This window comes from Amblyomma maculatum, chromosome 4, assembly GCF_055883805.1.
Source record: "Amblyomma maculatum isolate TAMU_Amacu chromosome 4, ASM5588380v1, whole genome shotgun sequence".
NCBI classification, from domain to species: domain Eukaryota; kingdom Metazoa; phylum Arthropoda; class Arachnida; order Ixodida; family Ixodidae; genus Amblyomma; species Amblyomma maculatum.
In genome coordinates this window covers 53,064,797-53,087,581 of record NC_139347.1, presented here as the reverse complement: position 1 = coordinate 53,087,581, position 22,785 = coordinate 53,064,797, and the positions used below count along the sequence as shown (strand labels likewise).

The window sequence follows — 22,785 nt, the reverse complement described above, 5'->3', positions numbered from 1 at the left end:
CAGCCAATACGCATATCGCAAGGTCTTTACTTCGGCTATACTACTTGTGGCACTCTACTGCACACCGAGTGAAGGCAAAAACAAACTCTAACTGCTGTTATTTAGTGCTAATTACTCACCCACATGAGACCTGAAGAATGTCTGTGATTTTTGAACATTTGTTCTAGACATCGAACAAAAAAGTGTGCTTGACCATTAAGTGTTGCAGTCAGACCTAAATCTACTAAATGCATGGTGTTCAGACTGGCAAATGACCCTAAATCATATTAAAAGTGCACGTCATTTATTCCAACCTATTATCATTAGATAACTTACTAACACATACAAATGCCTAGAAATCAACTTTCAATCGAATCTAACTTGGCATCATCACATCAATGTTACTCTCGCAACTGCTAATCGCACATTCGGAATCATTAAGCATAGACTAAAGCAAGCACTTTCGCACGTTAAAAAACTCTCATACACCATATTAATCAAACCTAAAATTGAATACGAATCTGCTATCTGGGACCTGACCAAGACAACATCATAAGTAACACTGAATCACTGCAAACAGTGCTGCTTGTTTCATCTCTTCAGACTATTCCCCGTATTCCAGAGTTACAACTTAAAAAAATTGTGCCGAAGTGGATCACCTTTCACTACAAAGAAAACATGCTAGGCTTTATGCTCTTTTAGTTGCCTTTACATATGCTCTTTCATAAGCTTCATCACCACATCATTTACACGAAACTTTTTTTCAGGTAATCAGTGTTTTCCCTCGCTGAGATCACCCTTACAAAGTCAAACGCCTAACGTGTCACTCAACTCATTGTGCACAATCAATTATACCCAGGACCCCCCCCCCGTTTAATACTGCCACTGAAGTTCGCGCAGATCAATTTTCCGAAATGCTGCATAGTTACATCAGGTTGCGATGCCTGTGTGCTTTTGGATTTATTTTTTTTTTATGCTGGTCTAACACCAATGCATTTTGCAGATATTTTGTAACTTTCCTAATTTTGCCTTGCTCCTTGTATTATGACTACCAGAGGCCTTAAATTTTCACACTTTGTTATTTTTGTGCTATTTTTCTTTTATTTAGTCTTCCTCCTTTTTTTTTCGCGCATACTTGAGATTGCACTTCAAAAAATGGTTTCTGCATATTCTGCGATGTTCTTTGCTACTTCTGCTACTTTTTGAGTTCTCGCGAGACATTATTAGTGTTCTGTGTGTGGCCCCTTATGTAATACCCTCTTCCTTTAAGGTATTTGAATAAATAAATGAATTTCCAGGCCGGATATCAAAACCCCCCGAGTAAAGTAATGCACACAGAGGAACCGCAGTGCCCTCTGCTTGAAAACAAACATAAAAGCCAGAGGAAGTCTTGGGGGCATTCTGCTTTTCTAGTGACAAAAGTTGGCTTGCTTCCTTTACAACTCCCTCGAAATAACAGATTGCTCTTAAAAAATTTAATAGGCAAATTATGTGGCCAAATGGTGCCCTGTACTGCTGCACGCAAAGGCGACGACCTCTGTGCCAAACATGAGGACAACTTAACCAGTGTTTGATGAAGAAGGAGCATTCTACACCTTCCACGTTAGCCAGAAAACAGTTGGCATGGCAGTGCTTGGCAGCTAGCAGTTTACTGAGAGAAGGCGCACCTCCCGGCAGAAGCCCTGGCAGTAGGAGGCGCAGTCATTGAGTCGCAGGAAGCGTGCCACGTGTGCCACGCCCCAGCGTCGAGGGTGCAGGCTGCTCAGGGACACACTCAGCCCCAGGCCACCCCGTGTCTGCACCCGCTCCTCTTCCACTTCCTCGCCTCCTACTTCGGGCCTGTGCAACAAACGGTTTGAAACATGCTTACCCTGTGCTTTGCATATTCGTGCAGAACAGTGGCATGTATAGGTGCTCCTTCTCAGCAGCTACCCAAATTGGCGGAATTCAAGCTAAGGTGGTGTTCTATGCATCAGCAGCTCATGACAGAGATTCTATTACCACATATACATATTACCATGCATAGACAAACCAGCACGTGCATATAAGAACGGCACCGTGCACATATGCACTGCTTTGCCAATAATGGCAGCCGGTTCATTACCAAGCTATATATCTATAGAAAGGTTCTGCCATCACCATCAGAACAAGCTCAGGTGTTCTCAGCCCTGCACTCCGACGATGGAACTACTTTCACCTCCTTACACTCCACCCACCCCATAGTCGGGGCTGGAGATTGCCTCCCCTCTTGTAACCTTGCTTTTCAATGCAGTAGCGTTATAGCCCCATTCACAGAAAGCCCAGTGTCAGCGGCTGTCCGCCAGAGTTGGCGTTGTCGGGCTTTATATGTGGGCTGGCAGTCCACACTATCGCATCATACCCTTAAAGGCAGAGCTTAAGTTGATGCTACGTCTACATATGTGCAGTTACCAAAGTCAAATTGCATGCCTACTTTCTGAAAGTTTTCTACTCACTCGTTATATATTAGTGGGTATTTAGTCAACCTGTTTTGCCTAGTACAATGCCTAGTGTATGCTTAAAGCCACAACGTAGCGAAAGACACCTAGAGTGTGATAAGTATCTGCCTTTGTTGGTCATGGCCTCTGCAGCAAAGACATGGTGGCTTAATTCCCTATCCTGCCAACAACTACATTTGATGCTGCCAACCAATGGGAGGGCTTCCTTTACCCCAATTTAAGAATACAGCTAGAAAAACCTTTCACGATACTCCCGTGTGTTCAAGTTGTGTAGGTAATTCAGTAATATTTCACAAAAATGTCAGCCTAGTACACATGCTTCAACGAATGTCATGAAGGCTGATTTTCCCACTTTATTTTTGGCTTAGGACATTTTTAGGACAGTGCAGCGCAGCATAGAATTGTCTTTGTTAAATTATGTAATACTCATTTGCCAATTTGACAATTGCCGATTACCAGTAACCCCTTGAAAATGCAACCTGCATCATCTTGAAAATAAAGCACAAACCTGGGCAAAAAAAAAAAAAAAAAAAAAAAAAAGAAAAAAAAATCCAGCACAAGCTTTTCGATTAAAACTTTCAGTGTATTAACAATACCCACACATTCTCTACTTTGCATTAAAAAAAATAAAAACATGTCAGAAGGCAAAGCTGGCGTGGTTGGAGAGGTGCCATCATCTGTCTTTCTATAAGCTCATATTATCATCCCTTGCTGGGTTTGCTTTTCCTAGCTAGGTTTGCTTTTAAGAAAGCGGATACCACAGAGCAATCCCCCAACCCTCTAGCCTCTTGTGGGGCATGGCTGCTTCACGCTAGCTCCTCACGTATGCCACTTTCTAAAGGAGTAGCAATTCAAAGATTTATGAGGATTGTTCTACAGATTGTTGCAACTTTGCACAAGGTCTTTTTTTTTCTTGTTCCCTTGCAGTGTTGGGTGTCTCATTACGTTTAAGGGCATGTACAGCTCTCTCTCAGGGCATTGCTTAATGCTCTCAGAGAAGTTGGAGGTTGAAGCATCACTCTTTGATCTCTCTTTCATAGTCTTCCACAAAGTTGCCATTTTTACTTCGCACCAACCACTGAAACTGCTCTCTCCTCGTGTGCAATCGCTCTGCAGCTGAGGTGGCCACATTTCAACAGAGGCTGGATGATTTGCGCACTAATTGTTTTGAATGCACCTCCTTTTGCATCTGCACAGAGGAACTGCAGAGCAGCAATCATGGCGGGTGACTGCCGTTGCACTCGACCTTTTAATGTCCGTATGCCGCCAGCTCCCCCATTTGTATGCTTGCACATGTGCTATTTCATGAAAAGTATAACACAACCAGAATTTGCCAAAATTTTCAATGCAGTAGCCCAGAAATCGTGTCATCAGGGAAAGTATTGACAGGAAGATATAATGTGCAATTATAGAGCCTGCCATTTTGACCTATGACAGGAAATTAAGAAAATTTTTCAATGGCAAAAAAGAAAAGATGTGCTATTCTCGAACTGACACTGCATTAAAGAAAGATAATCATGGATGCCAACTTACTAGAGCCAGCCGTTGGTTCCTGAGTGCCCACTTTGCTTTCAGCGTTCTTTACTTCCTACATAACCTTTGAAGCTGAAGCAGTGCACAGAGCACATGTTCATTTAAACAGTGGACATGTTGGAAGAAAACATGCATGATATGGAAGTTGTGTCCTCTTTTCTCGTGTAGCATCAGTGCCCTTTCAGAACAGTGTTGCGATCAAGAAAAATAAGACCATGCTGAATGAATGAAAACCTCTACAAAATACTCCACTATCAGGAAATGCCATAGATGTCACATCTGCCACAGAATAAATCTTCCTAAGGCGATTCAATCATTATCTCAGGGAGGGGTTAGTCTGCCTGATGACACAACAAACTCTGTCATCAGGCCCTTTTCTAACAAAAGCAAAGTCATAATAATAAATGATTCTAATTTACTGACTCCACTCAGTCATTAGCTAAAGGACTGTGCCATGCCCAAGATACAGTAGTTACAACAAATACAGCAATTCTGATTCTCCAGTTCTCTCTCTGAAAATGAACTACATAAAACCCTTACTCTGTACTCCATGAAAGCAAGATTAGAATTTTTGCACTCCTTGATTCATGTAAAGCTCGGCATATTGAGAGAGAGAGAGAGAGAGAGAGAGACACGCACACACATGCGCACGCACGCGCGCGCGCACACACACACACACACACACACACACAAATATAACTTAATTCCTCATTTTGCAAAAACCAACATGAACAAATCCTCTTCTTTATCAAATCAATTTGTGGCTAAACTTACTGCCACGACAGAAGTGCCAAGAGACAGTTTGCTTTTAATTTCTCTTTGATGGCCACTTCCCATTGTGTGCATTTTCATTCTACTGTAAATATATTACAGCATCAGCCGTTGTGCAGAGCGAGCGCACTGTGAGCCATCATGCAAGTGAAGTCTGTCCAAAGTACAAAATAAATTAATTAGTCTTTAAAGGATTAAGGAGGTCCGAGGAGGAATCAAATGCAAGACAACGGAGATGGACGGTGATATGAGAAAGCAGGGAAGATGTAGTGGCTCAAAATGAAGAGGAGCTGTCTGTCATGGATTACATTTGTGCGAAGTTTTGAAAGTTTGAGTAGCATTTACTCTACCTTCGCAGTCTGGCTCGAGTACTCACGTTTTCTTTCGTGCTTACGTCTGACAATGTTCATTTCAATGAACATGCATCCCAGCCTCTTTCGACCAGAACAGCATCAGAATGGGGAAAGCAAATTCAGCCAGCTTAAAGAATAGATTTTTGTCGGAAGCATGCTTGTTCTTGGTCACTTTGTCTTAGAATACAGCTGTGCGCCCACTCCTTTCCCGCTGACGATAGTGGGTTTTTTCCACTGCACTTGAATGGCAGTTATTTTCTTTTTTCTCGCGGTAGACTCATGAATTACAAAACAGGCACCAATGCCTCTAACCACACAGACAGCGTTCATTTCCATCTGCAATTTTCAGTATCCCTTATAAAAATTTAGGGTCTTACAGTCACTCAAACTTTTTAGCTTACTGGGCAGATCCCAGTTCGTCGGACTGCATGCCTGACAACAGCAGACTCAACGACTGCATTAAAAAAGGGCTCCAAAAATCAATTCAAAATTTACTGGACGTGCTTCGATATAAGCCACTTAGACATCTCAGTGACATGATGCATTCACCACTAAGTTCCTTAGCAGAAATGTGTATAATTTAAAGGAACATTTCCAAAGAAAAACTGTAGAACCACCAAATACCGCCAAACAAAAAGAGCCAACAGGACCTAAAAAGCACTAAAAATCTCACTTCTCGCAAGATAAATTTAGCGGGAAAACTGCTAACTTGGCAACACTAGCCAGAACCGGGTTAATTGGAGGGATAAGAGAAAGGCCATTGCCCAGCAGTCGGTGTAGACAGAATGATGACGATGATGATGTAAAGTTGCCGCAAGCAAAAAGTATGTCAATGAACTGCTGGAAAAGTTATGCTTGTATAGGCATGCAAGAATCGGCTTTGGATACGTGTGTCAACAAACTGATGACCCGAAGCATTCTTCTACACTTGTAAAAAATTAGTATAAGAACAAGGCAGACTATACGGAGTAGCCAAGCTAGTCTGCTGGGATTATTCGAAGTGGAAACCTTTAGATGGGCTTTGCGTGTCTTCTGAGGGGCAAAAAAGTCAGCAGTGGGAAAACAGACTAGAAGCTCACTGAGAGCTTCTTGGACTCTATGCGAAGTACTGAGAGCATTATGATAATGTGAAAAGATTTCAAAATAGGTCTTTGTTTAGTAATAAAAACAATATGCAGATATCCTCAAAAAGTGTTGAAGGCATTTCCTTAACAAATTTGCTGTGGGGACAAATAGTGACCTGAATGGTGATAAACATTGGTCAATAAAAAATTCTCACATTGTCTGCCCAATTTTTAGCATTGTAAAAAAAAAAAAGTTCAATTCAAAAACTTAAATATCGCTTTTTGTTCCTACTGTGTAACCCAAGTTAGCCAGTTGGTGCTGAGAATGGCGAGAATGCCAGAAAGGAAATGAATAAATAAAGCTGCTATATTGCACGTTCCCTAGATATAAAGCTGCAAATGCCAAGTTTTACTTGTAAGCAACTGTGTGCGTACCCATACACAGTATATAGCAAATATTTTTCAGCGAAAACCAGGCTAACGTGCTTTCTTTAGACCTCCTCATACTACTTTTGAGGGGGGAAGGGGACATTTTCTGCAGAAATCGCAAACAGTGTCTAAATGGTTTAAGACAAGCTACAATCTGGTCTTTACACACACAGGTTAACCACCGGCATCAATGCGGCTTACGCAGCTACGCGCACACATGACGGAACTGAGCTCCTGAGCAGATTTAGCTCACCTTGAGGCTCCGAATGATTGTGCGGCAATACTGGTGTCTGAGCGATTCAGGGCACTTGTATCAGATGATGATGTAACTGCAAAGTAACAGTGGGTTTCTTTTTACACGGCCTCGGTTACAGTTTCACAAGTGAAGCACAGTGAGAGAAGCAGGTCAGGGCTGTCCAATTAGGTGCTGGGTACTAAGCTCCGCACAGTTAACAAACATCTGCAAATGAAGACATGAAAGAGGAAAATGGTTTGTTTGACAGCATAGAATCCAGATGTGAACAAGATCAGTTTACTCGGCTCTTTCCCACATTTCCCAATTACCAATATGTAATGACAAGACAGAAGAAAGTGCTGTTATATCAGCGGTACAAGTTTGCAGTGAAATTATATACTTCCCCCTAAAAGTACCGCTACTTGCCTCCCAGTTCCTGGCTGAAGGCAGGAACCAGTCTCGCTGTCATCTGGTGGTAGATTTTGCAGCACATCGCCTTTTCTAACACATTCTATGCATCCTTCTACTCCGCCATCACATTTCTCAAGAAAAATATTTCCTGCTGCTGCTGTGCATAAACACTACCTTTTCCTTCCATGCACGAGTAGCAACCAAACTGGCATTACAAATTTATATTTTTGCAATACAAAAAGACGGATTTTACTTGCGAGAGGAGCACTTCGGTATATATAAAACAAATACTGAGTGCCGAAAGGGCGAGCGCTTTACAAAATACGTATAAGAGCCTCAATTATAAGCTTTTTTTTTTTTTTTTGGGTTAACGAAAAAGGGTGCCATCGAAAAAAATCTATCATCCAAAACACTATACTGCAACTCAAGAATGATGTATGATGTACAATAGGAGCTTTTCTAGTGCTTGTAGGCTTTTATTCACAGCTGTATGGTCCTTAGGAGAAAATAGAGTTTTTAATATGTCTATTACTGGCCACTAGCAAGGAATCTATATTTTTGTTACCAGTGTCGCTTTCAAGTGCTTTGCCCCATCGTAGTCATGTACCGTGGAGAAGCCACTAGCAGTCTAGCAGCTGCCTAAAACACATGCAATCCCCATTCATTACAAGATGCAGTATTCTGGGGAACACGCAAAAATATCTGTCGCATAAAAAATTGGTCTGAAAAAAAAATCGCACGAGGGAAATGCATGTGCGATTCGCATGTATAAGGTATCAATTGTGCATGCCAAATATTGGGCGCATGACATGCAAGACTGAGAGGCACTGAGCGGCTGCATGACAAGGTAAATCATGCTAAAGCTGCTTGATTATTGTCATCTTCCGGTTTTTTGCCCCAGTGCGTGGTTGCAGTTAAAAAAAGCGGAACCAACGTAAAAACAGTCCCATTTAATATGTGCAGATGTCATACTGACCACAGCCTCAAAGATAAGTTCACTGATCTGGCTGGTTGCAATACCTGGTGTGACGACATCCACAGCAGCAAGTTATGCACACTGCAAAATGGCAATTTTCCAATTTTTTTTTTTTTGAGTGTTCCCTAATATGTAAATGTCTTGCTTAGTAACTTATGTTTTTGAAATGTGCATTCCATTATGAGCAATTTTGTATGCTCTAACATGTACTGCAGTAAATATTTGTACTGGCAAAAAAATATATTCCGAGACCTATAAAAAAACCCGGCTATTTTCTCGCGGTAATGAAAGAGTTAAAGAGGGGCTTTATATGTTGGATGGTAGCCTCTGCTATCGCATCATATTCTTAAATGTGGAGGTGTCCCCAATAATTTTATACCTTACAAGAACTTTGTTCTCAGTAGGAGCTGGTATGCTATTGATACAAGACAACTTCAGTCAGTGTCCCTTTAAAATGAACACATAACATATAAACCATCAACCTCGCATCAAGCGCTGCTATGTGGAGTGGATGATGTAGGAAGGGCCTGCAGATATACCATAAAAACCCACACAATACGGACCTACATATAATACGAGCGGTAATCTTGGGAGAGAAAAGAAAAAAAAATAAAAAATTTTAATGTTTCCATTCGCGTATAATGTGAATGAAGAAAGCTCACCAAAAACATTTCTTTTTACGGTTGCCCCGTGAGGCGAATGCGTCCTGTGCTTGTGCGTCCAATGCCACCCCTTGCCAGGCATTAAATAGGGGCAAGCACCTTTATGTGCCGGTGCTAGTTCGCTCCTGTTCTCATGCTGACATGCTTGATCAGAGAATTTCATGCACCGTGAGAAGAGCAGCTCCCATTCACCCTGGAAACTGTAGAAGCCGCATGGTCCTCCGATTGTTGTTAACTAGTGTGCTGCACCTAGCTTGTGCGCGGGATGTGCCGGCCAGCAGCATGTGCCTGGCATATGCACCCAGGCATAGCCTCCTTTATACACTCTGTGCCTAGCAATTCCGCGCTCCACGGCCGTCGCCGCCGCTCCTCCTCCGTTGACAAGTTACGCCGCTGGCTGCCGAGAGATGGCGACAGCGACGTAAGGCCACCCTCACCAGGCGACTGCCGGGTAGGCGTGCCGGATAGCCACGTGCTGCCGCTTTCTCGCTGTTTCGTGGACTATTCTGCAGTGTGCAAGGTCATGCTTCTACTTTTCTCTGCCTTCGGGTGCTGCAGGAATGCAGCATTGTACGAACTGGTAAGTGCCAGCTTTGCTTTGTCCTTCCAGCAATCGCTGCAAAGTGTTCAGCTGCTTTGAGGCTTGTAAAAAATAGTGACAGCACCACTGTGTTTATTAAGCGTCAATACTGCAATAGTAATGTTAGATGTGCACCTGTGCTTTCTGGACTGCAATGCTAGTTGCTTCCCTGCCTAGCTCGCCTGCGTAGTGTGTTTGATGTGCTCCTGTAATGTTTTTTTTTTTTTTTTTTTTTTTTTTTGCAGTATACATTAGTTACGAAATTTTGTGATAAAATAGAAACACAAGATTTATCTGTTGTGAAGATGACTACTTTAAAGTGAGTTAAACCGAATCGTGCAAAGCCTATATTAGTTTTCCTTGTCAACTAAATCGCTGTCCCTCTCTAGCATCGGAAACCGCAAAACACGTACTCAACTGCAATAAGACCTGTGAAAAATAATGACAGCACCAGAAGTGTGTTTATTACGCGTCAGTAAGGTAATAATAATATTAAACGTGCATGTGTATTTTCTGGACTGTGATGCTAACTTCCTCCCTGGTTAGCTCGTCTGTGTGGCATGTTACATGTGCTCCAGCGCAGTATATTTTGTTTCGTTTACTGTGCAAATCTGTGAAAAAATAAAAACACAAGCTTTGCCTATTGTGATGATTATTTTGGAGTGATCGAAACAGAAAGATGCAACGGGTATATTTGTCTTTCCTTGTTTTTCAAGTTAAAAAAATAAACCGTTTGTATGATGCGCTGAATCATTGAAAGTAACAGCTGATACCAAAATTGTTCTCCTTACAGATTTCACTGGCATACTGCGATTCAGTTCTTCCAATCATCTGTAAATCAAGCTGGCTTCTGAAGTGCTATCAGTGACAGCAGTCACCGTGAACATTTTTTCCTACTTGTGGCAACTATTCATCACACCACTTCTACATGGTACTTTTGTTGCACAATTGCTGTTGTGAAATGTGTAAATAAATGCTGGTGCCTTTCTTCTTAAATTTTGTTTTATTGCAGCGTAGAATAGCATTGTATTTTTTCTATTATCATTGGCGCTAGCGGAGCAGTCATGCGGTTTTTCGAGCCATGCGCTGTTTCTTGAAACTGCCTGATATAAAATGTCATATAGCGTTAGTGTTATTGCCTAACAAGTATCATGATCACTTCTTATGCTTAGTGAATGTCGGCCTTAGAAGTAAATATGCTGAATATGCACGATTCATGCTTAGGAACAGTTATCACGCTAGCGAATAACAGCGCTCCTGCCCCGCGTCCACGTACCCGTGCGCCTCGACCCCCTACGTCAGTGGCGCCCTCAGCGAGGGGAGCGGCAGCGCCGCGCAATTTTACCCGACGGCGCCGCTCTATTGTTCGCGCGGCGCATTGACAGACGCAGAGTATAAAGGAGGCTATGACCCAGGAAATACTCTCGGATTTGGGGCCTTAGCAATCGTCGTGTGGTGATCGTCTGCTGAAAGTCCCTTGTTAGAGACATCTTTCCGTAGAAACTCTTCTGTGGCACTTCTAAAAGCATTTGCTACCCGGCATTTCTTGAAACCGTGACTGATGAGCTCCTTGGGAATGCCAGTCAAGCATCCACAGTCAGGCTGTAGGGTGTGGTCAGCATGGCTGGAGAGGCCCGTGAAAGACAAAAGCAAAAATGCTGAGTGCTGCTCTTGCAGTTGCAATATCAAGCCAGGTGCGCTTGGCCTGCTTTCGGCAGGGTGTGCGTCACAATGGTCGCGAGGTCAGCTCGGCGAAATAGCGTTGAAACCGATACCACCATTAGACATCGCCTTATTTCACTGGAAGGCTAATAACAACGGCGTTTAAAAATAATGAGATCAGAAGTGCATTTATGGTCGAAAGCGTTCAAACTGACACATAATAAGGCAAAAATCTGACAGGATAAAATTGGAAGACATAACCTCGAATTACATAGGGCTTTTTACAGTACTCAGCTGAAACATGCCTCTCGACACATTCTCTTGAGTTAGATCACAGAGGTATGGGCCAGCATCATAGAGGACCTTGCCTGTCACGTTTTTAAAGAAATGCAAGATAATGGACGTGCTCGACAGTACCTAAGACAAGTTTCTATCGAAAGAGGTCTCCAACAAAGTACTTCGCAAGACTTGACACCGACGAGCTCCGACTACATGGACACTTACTTCCAAGGGGAGTTCAACAGGACTTATAGGGCTAGTTAGTTCGTGATTCAAAACTGCGCTTATGTGTCTTTCCTTAGTCCTTGTCTCGGTAGCGCAGCTTTTCTTTCTTTACTTCCAAGGCACGTGCCACCGTGCGAACGTAGATATCAGTCTACTGCATGCCAGTGGTGTGTGCACAGCGTCCAATATGCGCCTTGACCTGCCACATATTCCTGCCCGAGCTGCGAGCACTGTTTCTGTGCATAGTGGGAGACCCTTGGCTTCAGGCAGGAAACTGCGCACGCATGCAGATCGATGCCTGCCAAGAAGACTACTACCATGGTCTCATCGTCCACGACTAACTGCCATGGCCTGTGAGCGTGGAGCCACGTGAGGTGAGCCGAACGCTTCTCTCCCGTTTGGCGTGTGCTTCCCCTTTTGTGGTTTTTAACCTGTACATAGGCGGAACTTCCCCTCGCTATGGTGGTTGTTTGGTGCAGGTTTGGTTTATGAGGTTTAAAGTCCCAGAGCTACTCAGGCTATGAGGGACACCGTAGTGGACGGCTCCTAGAATTTCGACCACCTGGGATCCTTTAACTCTTTCCTGCCCACAAAAAAGTGGCGGTTTTTAGGTGGTGTAATTAATATTTTTTTCTTTACATAAACTCGCTTGGTACAGGACTGTCCAGTATCAAATTGCAGAGGAGGAGGAATTCACAATGGTATTAGTGACAATCAACTTTTTGGGGCATGGCTGTTGACGTTCTGGGTCGGTCTGACGCAGTTTCGCTGTCTGTGCTAAAGTCTGAAGAGCTGAATTCGTCTTTCGAACCATCACTGCTGCTGTTCACATCCAAAAACGAGCTTTCAGATACGTCAACTTCCATGGAACGTCTACGCCATAATGTAAACAAGGAGCGCCTGTCACCCGATTCCGGAGGCAATCTGGACGGGTGCGGAACGGCGGAAAAAGTAAAATCAAAAGTGAAGCTGAAAGAAGAGTTCCTCTATCTCATACTGGATGACGCCACTTATCGAGGAGAGCTTTGAAAGCGGGAAAATTCGAATCGTGAAACCATCGATAGCGGGCTATCGATGAGAATAGGCACGGGTAGGAAAGAGTTAATGTGCGTCAATATTGCACCGTACACGGACGCCTTGCGTTTTGTTTTAATCAAAAGGCGGCCCCTGTGGCCAGGATTTGATAACGCATTCTTGGGTTCAGCAGATGAGTGCCGCAATTCCTAAGCGCCATAAACACTGAGCTACCACAGTGGGCGCTATAGTGGCCGTGTGCTTCTTGCCGTGCAGGAGCAATAAACACTGCTTCAAGTGGATGGCTAATGCTTGTCCCAACTGGTCCGAAACCCACCGCAATGACGACTTACTGCACCACAGGTTGGGGGTCAAAGGTCTGATTTCTATGGCTAGCACACAGGTGCTAGAAGGAGATTCCACATCTAGCCCTTTGAACGTTACAAGAATAACTCCCGTATATAAGGCACGAACGAAATGCTTTTTTTTTTTTTTTTTTTTTTTTTTTTCTGTTTTCGACACTCCAAAATTGCATCTCACATGCAAGTCTGTACTACACGAGTTTTTTCAGCATTTTACGTTTTAGCGAGCATAAAAAGTGGATGTGCGCTAGATACGAAGACGTGTTAGAACTGGGTATCTGTCATAAATACCCAAAGACACGAAAGCAATCATTTACGGGCCCACCACAGCACATAGCACGTAACCTCTACTCACCAAGGTCATCAATATCAACTCTGACTTCATCATCATCACCATAGAGATCATCACCAGGAGATCCACCCTTTGCCGCTCCCCCGCTTTTACGGCTGCCAGGCATGAGGCGCATCTTCTTTTCTGCACAGGGGAATGATGGTTCACTGAAAATTGGGCAGGTGGCACATGCAGGCTGCATGCTGTCTACATGGATGAGCATGACCATAAGAGGAGGCAAAGGGGAAGGGAAGAGGGGCATGCCCATGCACATTCAATATGCTCGCACCAAGTTTCAACCCTCGCACAAGGTACACGCATAAAATGGTAAAGCAAAAGCACCAACACCATGAAGCATACTCTACTGTCAGCCGTGCCGTGAGAGGGAAGATGCATCGACAATGCATCTGCGCCTACAAGCAGGAATGCAAGCCTGTGCATTTCTTTTTGGGCCAATACGTACTGACTGGATAGCTGTTAGACCAGCAGCACCTATCTATATGTGCATATCTCAGACTCCAGCAAGGGTTCCAGCAGCTTTGCACCGCATTATGCAAAAAGCCCCAGCCATAAAGCTCTGATCCACTGCCTTGCAACGTGCCATGCCACCAAACCAGGGTTTTCAGATGTGTGGACCGATGAAGACATTCAAGCAGTGTGTACTAATCTAAATGCCGTCACGACGCCACTTTTTGCAAGTTGCTGTACTGAGAAGGAAAAAAGAAAATTCTACAGCAAACAGAACCTGAATTAGGTGTGCCCAGCTTTGCTCACAGCTGCATTGAGGAATATAAATGCAACTTAAGGGCTCCAGAGGTGCGCGCATATGTGTACGTGCAAATGCGTGTGTGTGTGTGTGCGCAATTGCTTTTTCGTTTATTCGGCATCAAGGGTTTGACTTGCAGTTGTTATTAGTCACTTTCCGAGTGATGTTGCATATTCTCATCTCAATTTTCATTCCCATATGCACCCTTAGCCTTTTTCTTCTCGCCATAAAACCCCATATAACTAACTAACCCTTTTCTTCTCCTCCGCCCCTTATCCTGTGCAGAGTTTCAGACTAGATTACATAGTCAATCAGACCAAGCTCTCTACCTTTTTCTCAAATCAACCTCTCCCTTCTCTATATAGTAGAACCTCATTGATACGTTCCCGGTGGTTCATACGATTTCCCGTTTCGTACGCTCAACATTGCGGCAGTACAACATCTCTCATAGAATTACACTATTTTTCTCCTGGTTAACACGATTTCCCAGTTAATACATTCGAAATTTCGACAAATTGTAATCGCACAATATGTTTTGCAGTCGGTCAACCGAACGTGTGCTAACGGGCGTTCACGACATTAAAAAAAAAAAAAAAAAAGAAAAGAAAAAAAAAAAGAAAATAATAATAATAATAATAATAATAATAATAATAATAATAAAAAAGCGAGCTGCGGCAGACGGTGCTCACGTTCCATTTTTCATTCGATTGCATGCTATTTGTAGGCTGCCGCGATGAAAAGGTAGAGCATTCACTTACTGCTACTGCCTCAAATGGCGACGATGAACAAAGAGCCAAGCTAGTCCGTCCGAATGACTGCTTCGTCTAGCTGTCATGGCCACGCAATACCGGTTGTTTGCGAAAACGACGGGGCCGAAAAAATTAGCCTTCGGCCAAAAAAACTATTTCCAGGGTATTGCTCGCACCAAATTTGGTCTGAAAAACCGAACTTCTGGACACCATAGCGTCCGAAATATATGTCATGAAAATGTACAAGCTCCTATGGGCTGTGTGACAGTTCCTGAATAAGGTCCGAAATACCGCATAAGTCCGAATTATTTGAGTCCCAAAAATCGGGTGGCTACTGTATTCCCCTGTATTCCCCTGTATTCCCTACTATATTCCCTGCATATGGGTTGGGTCTGGGGGACGCAACATGAGACAAAACGTGGCAACTGTAAGCCATCGCGATGGCTTCTCCACATGTCACCGGTGTAAAGGGGCAAAGCATCCGGAAACAACCAAGGAAGTGATCGCGGCTCGTTATTGCCTTTCACGAACCGGATTTGTTACTAAATCTCTTCAGCATTTACGACATGCAAGTACGGACTGAATTCTGCGAGAGTTAAAGAAGGAGCTGTGCATACTGGATGTCTATGAGTTCCAATCTATACTTTTATGCAGTGCAAATCTCAACAAGTTAAATTCTTAAAAACCAGGCAGTTTTGATATGTTTTCCTGGATAATACGTTCTTTCCCCGCATTTTTAAAAAATTGTATCAACAAGGTTTTACTACTAGCTTGGAGAACACGTCTTTGTCAGCAATCTTTATACGCTGGTAGTTGAAGATTCATAACATGTGGAGCTAATTCTAATTTCGTGACTGAATAGATCTTATATAACAGACATTTTTAATTTGTTTTCTTAACAGAGGGCCATTGAGGGACACTCGGGAGAGCACACCACGAACCTGACTGCAACGATTGTGACACACACTGCTACCACTACAAAATCAAACATTCAAAAAGCCAAATTACAGAACAAATTTCAGACGAATAAAAGAGACCTCTAATGTAACAACAGAAGTCATTGTTGGTCTGCTAAAAAGTAAACGAAAAAGACTATAAAAGGCTATGCAACCTAAATAACTTGCATGTTTGCCGTACTAAACAGCAGCAAGTTATGCACACTGAAAGAGCTACTCTTTTTAGACAATTATCTTAAAATCGGAATAGCAGGCGTTACCCCTGAGAGTATTACTACAATTATGCTCTGCCTTGAGAATTTTGTTCCCACTGAACCGCATTTCTTTGCCGCGAATTTCCAACAACCATGGGAGCAACATGCATAAGGAAGTGCATAGGTGCAGAGAAGCCTCGTTACAACAGTCTACTAATACACTACACATCGCAGTGCTTTTTTTTTATCTGCAGATCACAGTAAGTGCATCTAATACAACAGTGTGACTATAATTTTCCCATTTAGTTATGGGAGTTGCGGCCGGTTTCACCAGTGCAGAGAACAGGCTCCACTGTACTGCCATCACTTGCGATAAGACATCCTAACTATTTATCACCGAGTGCCAAGCAGCAGCAGTTAATTCTCACATGGTTGGGTTTACGTGCCATAAAAAAAGAAACCATTAGGTAGACTATTTATCAACATAAAAAAATTTGATATAATGCGTTCCAGCTTCCACACGCAGTATTCATAAAAATGATAATAGTACCATGTCATTTAACAGGTTACGCTCCTGTTGGAGCAAGTTTACTTACTGATACACTAAAGCTTTGGTTTTGCACAAACAACAAGTGACGCAGCTTGCCAGGAACAAAAAAAAACAAAAATTAGTTCATTTCGGTTTCATCCCTTGCATGCCACTACATCCAAAACCGACAGTCACAAACAATAAGGGTCCTCATAAAAAATATGAGTCAACTTGAAACTCTTCAAGAGGATAATGCAATATAATTTGAGCTCTCAGCTACATTTCCTCTGTGTGTCTGCATCAATTTAGTTTCCGCATTCATAAGCACACTACTTGACACCCATCGGTGGTTGAGGTAGGGTCACGAATTTTTCAGGCGGGCTAAAGGGCCATGTTTGAACTCAAACTCTTGTGGCCATGTATTAGAGCATCCATCTCGCATTCGGGACAGACCAGGTTCGATCTCTGCTGCTGCCCAGTACCCACCGGTTTTCCAATAAATACAAATTTCCACCCCTCCGCCTACCTGTTGCTCGGCTCTTCTGGAGTGAAATGCTCGAGAAAAAGGCCACCGATCAAAAATTTGCGCTGGTGGTTCGCTTCCTGCGGCAGAAGCCCTAATGTGGCCTTTTTTTGGTCGATGACCCTTTTCCCAGGCATTTCACCGAGGGGGGGAGAAAGAAAAAAAAAATATACGGTGGGTACTCGGCGACTCCAGGCATCGAACCTGGGAGTATCTCCCAAATAGTGCTCTGTGATTGGTACTTAATGGTCATGTGACCTCTGATATCACTGTCTCAATCAATCAGAAAATTTCGTTGCTGGTGGCATCGGGGTTTTGTGTGACAGGAACTATTGCATTATAAACTGACAGGAAAGCTGGCATGTTACTGGCTGGAAGCTTCACTAAAATGTAGGAAGCAAGTGAGCAGACGCACATACCTGCCCATTTACTGCTGTCATGATAACTATACTGGGTGTCAAGCAACTATAGCCGAATACATATTTAAAGAAAAAAAAAAAAAAAAAAAAGCAGTTGCTAACTATGGGCAATGTTTTGCGGTGTGTGCATTAATCCGTTGAAGAGTAAGCAGAATCAGTTTTTGATATTTGACTATACCAAACATGCCAGGAGCATAGAAATTCTTGAACATAATTTAGTCCGATGGCTAGCTTTTTATTTCAGTAACCAGAAATTACTACTGAACAGCAGACTACTGTCTGTAACAGAGGAATTGTATGCAAAAACTACTGCTTGAGTTGTATCCGACTATAGCACGTAACTTCTTTAACGTAAGCTCTTGATATGGGTAGAGGCTCGAAGCAAGATTTAGTTAAATGATCAAAACCTTGGGCGCAAAATCTGTTGTAATGAGGCTTCACTGTAATAGTGTTGATTAAGTTTGGGTAAAATTAGTAGAACATAAGCTGAAAGTAGATACCAACAGAAGGAGGAAGAGGCAGCCATGCACATGATGGTAGTTGGTGCCATTAGTCTGTGTTAGGGATGAAAATGCTTGCTTGACTAACTTTGGGTCGTTTCCTGAGTTCGAAACTCACTTCTGCGGGGACCCTTGTAGCTCTGGTACTTTTTCTTCTTTTTCAAGAAGCTGGTGTCTGCAAGAAAAACCACAACAACTGCGTAAGACAGCGCATGTCATAAAAATGCCCACAGGAGTCACAATTCGATGCACTACAGCAATCGGGGAAAAGGTCACACGTTGCTGCTCAGCTTTGAGTCACAAAAGAACTGCATTAACAAAGCCCTCGCATCTACTATTTGATTGAAGAAGCGACAGTAATGATACTTCTCTGTCTAAAAGCATCACTTGCAGACCCATTTCATTCCCTTTGGCATTTTTGCCTTTTTTGTAGGCACAAAGGTTGCAAAGATGAGAAGACTAGGAGGCATTCTCTAATGTATTCGGGATGAATTACAGAGGTAAACAACGCACTGCAAGTGCTATGCGACAAAAGTTATTTCCCTGCAAAGTCAAAATGCGTGCTCTTTGAATAATGCAAAGAAAACTACCATGTCATTTGCTCGTATAGATGAAAGAGATTGCAACGAAACAAAACAGAGGCACTGCAAGGCCCGTCAAGGTGTGGCTGTATACCAGGCTGCCTCGGTGGCTCCAAGGGGTACTGCACCATCTGGCACCAGCCGACAGGGAAGAGGTCTGGGCTCTCACAGTCGCACCACTGGTCGTAGCTGTCCTCCCAGCCGTCAAAATGCACCCGCAACAACCGTCCCACGACTTTGGTCACGCGACCCACGCAGATGAGGCGAGGCTCCATCAGGTCCACCACCTCTGCATGCATGCCCTCCTGGAAGCCATGCTTGGGGATGTCCTGTTGTCACCGACAGAAAGATGGAAGGGCACAAAGGAATGAGAGCACTTCTTAAAAATTAAATTTCGAAGTAACACATGCTGATGTGAGGGGCCAGTCCTTCAGGGAAACGAGTAGCCTGGAGAAGCACCGGCACTCATCAAGAGCACGAACAGAACAACTGCAACATGGGCAGCTTGTTTAATAATTGCCCCTGTTATAGGCGCTGCAGTTGACATGTCTGATAGCTCTGTCAATCAAATCCAGTTGGATTAACAGTCTAGCTGAGAAAATCCTTCAAGAAACATAAAATGAAAAATGGTAACTTATTCAGGTCAGTACACTTTAAATACCCTTATTCAGGGATATCACATAAGGGGTGGGGCTAGAGAGATTACATGGTTTATTATAAAGTCATCTGAGTTATCTCTAGAAAAAAAGGAAAGCCTTGATGGACAAGAGATGGTTGCGACTTGGTTGGTAAGGCAGTTGGATGCTGCTCGGGAAAAAAAAAAAAGAAAAAAAAGAAAAGAGCCTGAGAAGGTAGTGATGTAGGAACATGGAGGAAAAACTTGAAGCAGATGAATAGTGCATTAAGGTATGCATGTGTGGAGTATGATGTAAGGTGGCTGGTGCAATGAGCTATTGGATACAGCGCTATTTAAAAAAGACAAGAGGCTAGCAATGTGCCAATGATGGGGAAAAAGTAACAATTTAGTACTTTCTGATTTTCAAAGATGACACACATCATATGAATATACAAAACAGATTAACCTTGCACCGCGGTGTTGGAGCTGTTTGAGGTTAGGTCTGATTTATATGCTAGTAATTTCAAATGTTTTGGCAAACTACAAATGTGGCATCAAAGGAATCCTAACTTTTTGTTTGCTGATGAAATGATGCTGGCAATTGCACATTCCAGGTCAGATCATTTGATAATGTGATGCCTAGGCATTTGACTGACTGCGCGCTTTCTTTTCGTACGTTGCCTGTTGCAAAGGTAGGAAGAAACAGTCGTGAAATCCAGGTGAATGCAACATGCACTCACATTTTGGGAGGTAAAGAGTCATTACAAATACAATAAATGACACAATCGTCAGCAAACAAGCCATCAAGGAAGAGACATGTAAGGGTAGATGGTTAATATTTTTTGCTGTGCAGAATAAGCAAATTAGTCTACATCGGCATTCATCAGGTCGGCAAACCTCATTACTGCGAAACCATTTCGTGGCCAGTAGTGGTAGGGGAAGGAAAATCCTTACCTTTTTAAAAAGGGCCACGGGTGCTGCAACTGACTTGGTCTGCCGAAGGTATTCAAACCAACGGAACTCTCCTTTGTGACCTAAGAGTAGCAGCATGAGAGCACCCAGGTCAGAACATTAAGAACTGTGGCTGCTTTCAGCCAAGTCATGCCACTGATAGCAATCTGCCATCCTGCTGTTCAAGCACTCAGTAGGTCTCCATCAAGACTGCCTCAAAAATACATAGTGCTTTGCGAAGTGACTACGTCCTCAATAAGCACCCTATTAAGCAGCCATCTACTGAACACAAGAAATATGCTGAGCCCATCTCTGGAATAAAACTGCCGTATGTCTCGCAGTAACTGCTTAACAGAGACTCTTTAGCAGTCATCCTGCTGTTAATTTTAGTTTACGGTTTCTGCAAGTTTCACCCAGTACCATGCAATACAGCAAACATTCCCCCCCCCCCTCCCCCCCTGAAACAGTATGCAACATTAGAAGGGAAAAATACTGTTTGTGATTAAACAAGTACCTCTTGGTGGAGTAAGCTCAATACCATTGAGCTCGCAGAAGCCCACAGGGAAAATGCAAGGTGACGAGGCATGGTAACAGAACCAATCTGAGCCGTTGGCAGCCATCATGCCATCAATGCCAATCATGAGATAATTGTTTCGCAGAACTTTGGTCACAGTGGCAACACAGATAGTAGACAGGTTGAGGGGGTCAATGGCCTCCAGCTTCATGCCTTCTTTGAACTTCAGCTCACACTGTGGTGTATGCACCTGTCAAAGAACAGCAACAACACTGCCTTGCATCCACACTCACAAGCACACTGTCAAAAGCAGCAAGCAGTGGCAAAACTGCTCGAAAAAGATGCGTGAAATTTGCGGCATTGCAGGAAAGGTTAAAAATGAACCATACACAACTATCAGCCTAAAAACAGTATTGAGTATGTCTGGCTGCGTGATAGAACATTTGAAATATGCATAGCGCAAGAAACCATATTCTCAAAGACTTCTTGGAAAGGCATGACTGCCTTGACACTGTGCACAAAATACAGATTCTGTTCTGTTTCCCTTTGAGAAAGCTGCAGTCACCACATACAGACCTAGAACAATAGATTGAAAGCTAGCAAGCATAGCTAAGCTACGAACAGGAACAAGAGGATAAAACACAGAAAACGTTAGAAGTGTCGTTACCTGATGACCTACAGTACAGCTGTGAATAGGACATGTGTGAGACTAAAACAAAGAAAGAGAAAAGTAATGTGCAGAGAGACTCACAGGTGGAAACATATCCCATGATGCTTCACCGGGATCACATTTTCGCAGAAGCGCCTTTTCAAGCGATGACTTTGCGTACTCTGTAGATGTGTAAACCAAGCACAGATTAGCAAGCGCGAATCACTTAAACCACTGAAATCCTTCAACAGCGGTCAGCCCCTTTTGAAGCCATGCATTTGCTGCAGATTTTGACGTGAAAGAGGCGGACAATTAAAATTATTATAACACAACAGCGTAAGCCTCCTAGCAGTGATGTACTGGCACGCTCTACATTTCTTTCACCAATATGCTTCATGCAACTGCAAGCAATGACTAACCAGTGGCAGACACACTCGCTATTTGGCTCAAAGCTAAGCAATTAGACTTGTCCCAATAAACCATGCAAAACTCAAATATCTTGTGCTGCTGTGGCTTTCAGCAAACTATAGCATAAGAAATGCTCTAGATTCTGTGACTAGATCATTTTCGCAAGATAGTATTATCCATGCCGACTAACCCAATTAGATGACCCAAAATCTAACAAAGAAAATCAATGCGTTGGTTTGATTTGAACAGCCCTAAGGTAACCGACTGACCGGGAGATGCTCTGAGGTCATGGCCAATGACCTGTGCCCAACCGATGGGGTGGATAAGGGGTGACCGCTCGTGGCACCAGAAACCGTCATCCTCGAGCCCCTCATATGAGATGTGGATACGGCCGCCCACGCCATGAGTCACACGTGCCACTCTCACTGAGGAGATGCGCTTTTTGTCCACCACTTCCAGCCGCAGACCGATGGAAAACTGGCCACGAATGCACTCACGCACCTGCACACACACCACAAAAGAAAATTTATGCACGCGCAGTAGGAATTAAATGAGCCCTCTTTGAGGTTACCATATCTCAATGAAACTTACACTGCAGGCTTTTCTCTCAATTCTGACAGCCATGCAACATTTCTTCAGCACATATCAATTCTGAAGTTTTAAGTGGCCTCAACAGACCTTATGCATAAGTGCTGTCATTTACTAGAGGAAAACTGAAACGAGCAAGCAACAACATAATGTTGGAGGATCGCGGTCAAGGAACTGCCAGGTACGAAACACTTGAGTGGCTTTCTCGGTTTGATAATCTTTTAATTATAAGGTTTGAAAAATAATTAGCGGTGAGTGATCCGTGGGCCTTGCTGTGTTGCCACACTTCTGAGCGGCTCTGCAGGTACCTATTTTGTGTTGAAATCACGGAGAGGCACCGCCAACAAAGAAATTCACAACAATGCCATATATCAGCTTACCGGTGTTACAGATCAGGAAGTGCACTGGGCAAGAATATCTTTTCTTTTCATTATGAAATCTGAGACACAAACTGTTGTTCACTTGCGGGCTCTGCTCCCGCGATTTCCTCTTGCCCTTC

The 22,785-nt window shown here is 43.3% G+C and overlaps 1 protein-coding gene across 3 annotated transcripts in view; it reads right to left on the bottom strand.

Moving 5' to 3' along the window:
- The window catches only part of LOC146191031 (MBT domain-containing protein 1-like), a 38,675-nt gene that overhangs the window by 2,972 nt on the left and 12,918 nt on the right, over positions 1-22,785 (bottom strand). Inside the window, exons 9-17 of one of the 3 annotated variants that reach the window (XM_084601456.1) lie at positions 21,968-22,199; positions 21,393-21,472; positions 20,642-20,891; positions 20,131-20,210; positions 18,655-18,889; positions 18,068-18,154; positions 13,368-13,487; positions 6,860-6,935; positions 1,647-1,818 (exon numbers count right to left, since the gene is read on the bottom strand). In XM_084601456.1, the coding sequence (XP_084457582.1) occupies positions 1,647-1,818; positions 6,860-6,935; positions 13,368-13,487; positions 18,068-18,154; positions 18,655-18,889; positions 20,131-20,210; positions 20,642-20,891; positions 21,393-21,472; positions 21,968-22,199 (1,332 nt within the window). The remainder of the gene's footprint in view (positions 1-1,646; positions 1,819-6,859; positions 6,936-13,367; positions 13,488-18,067; positions 18,155-18,654; positions 18,890-20,130; positions 20,211-20,641; positions 20,892-21,392; positions 21,473-21,967; positions 22,200-22,785) is intronic. The other 2 variants (XM_084601457.1, XM_084601458.1) reach the window with 2 other exon arrangements.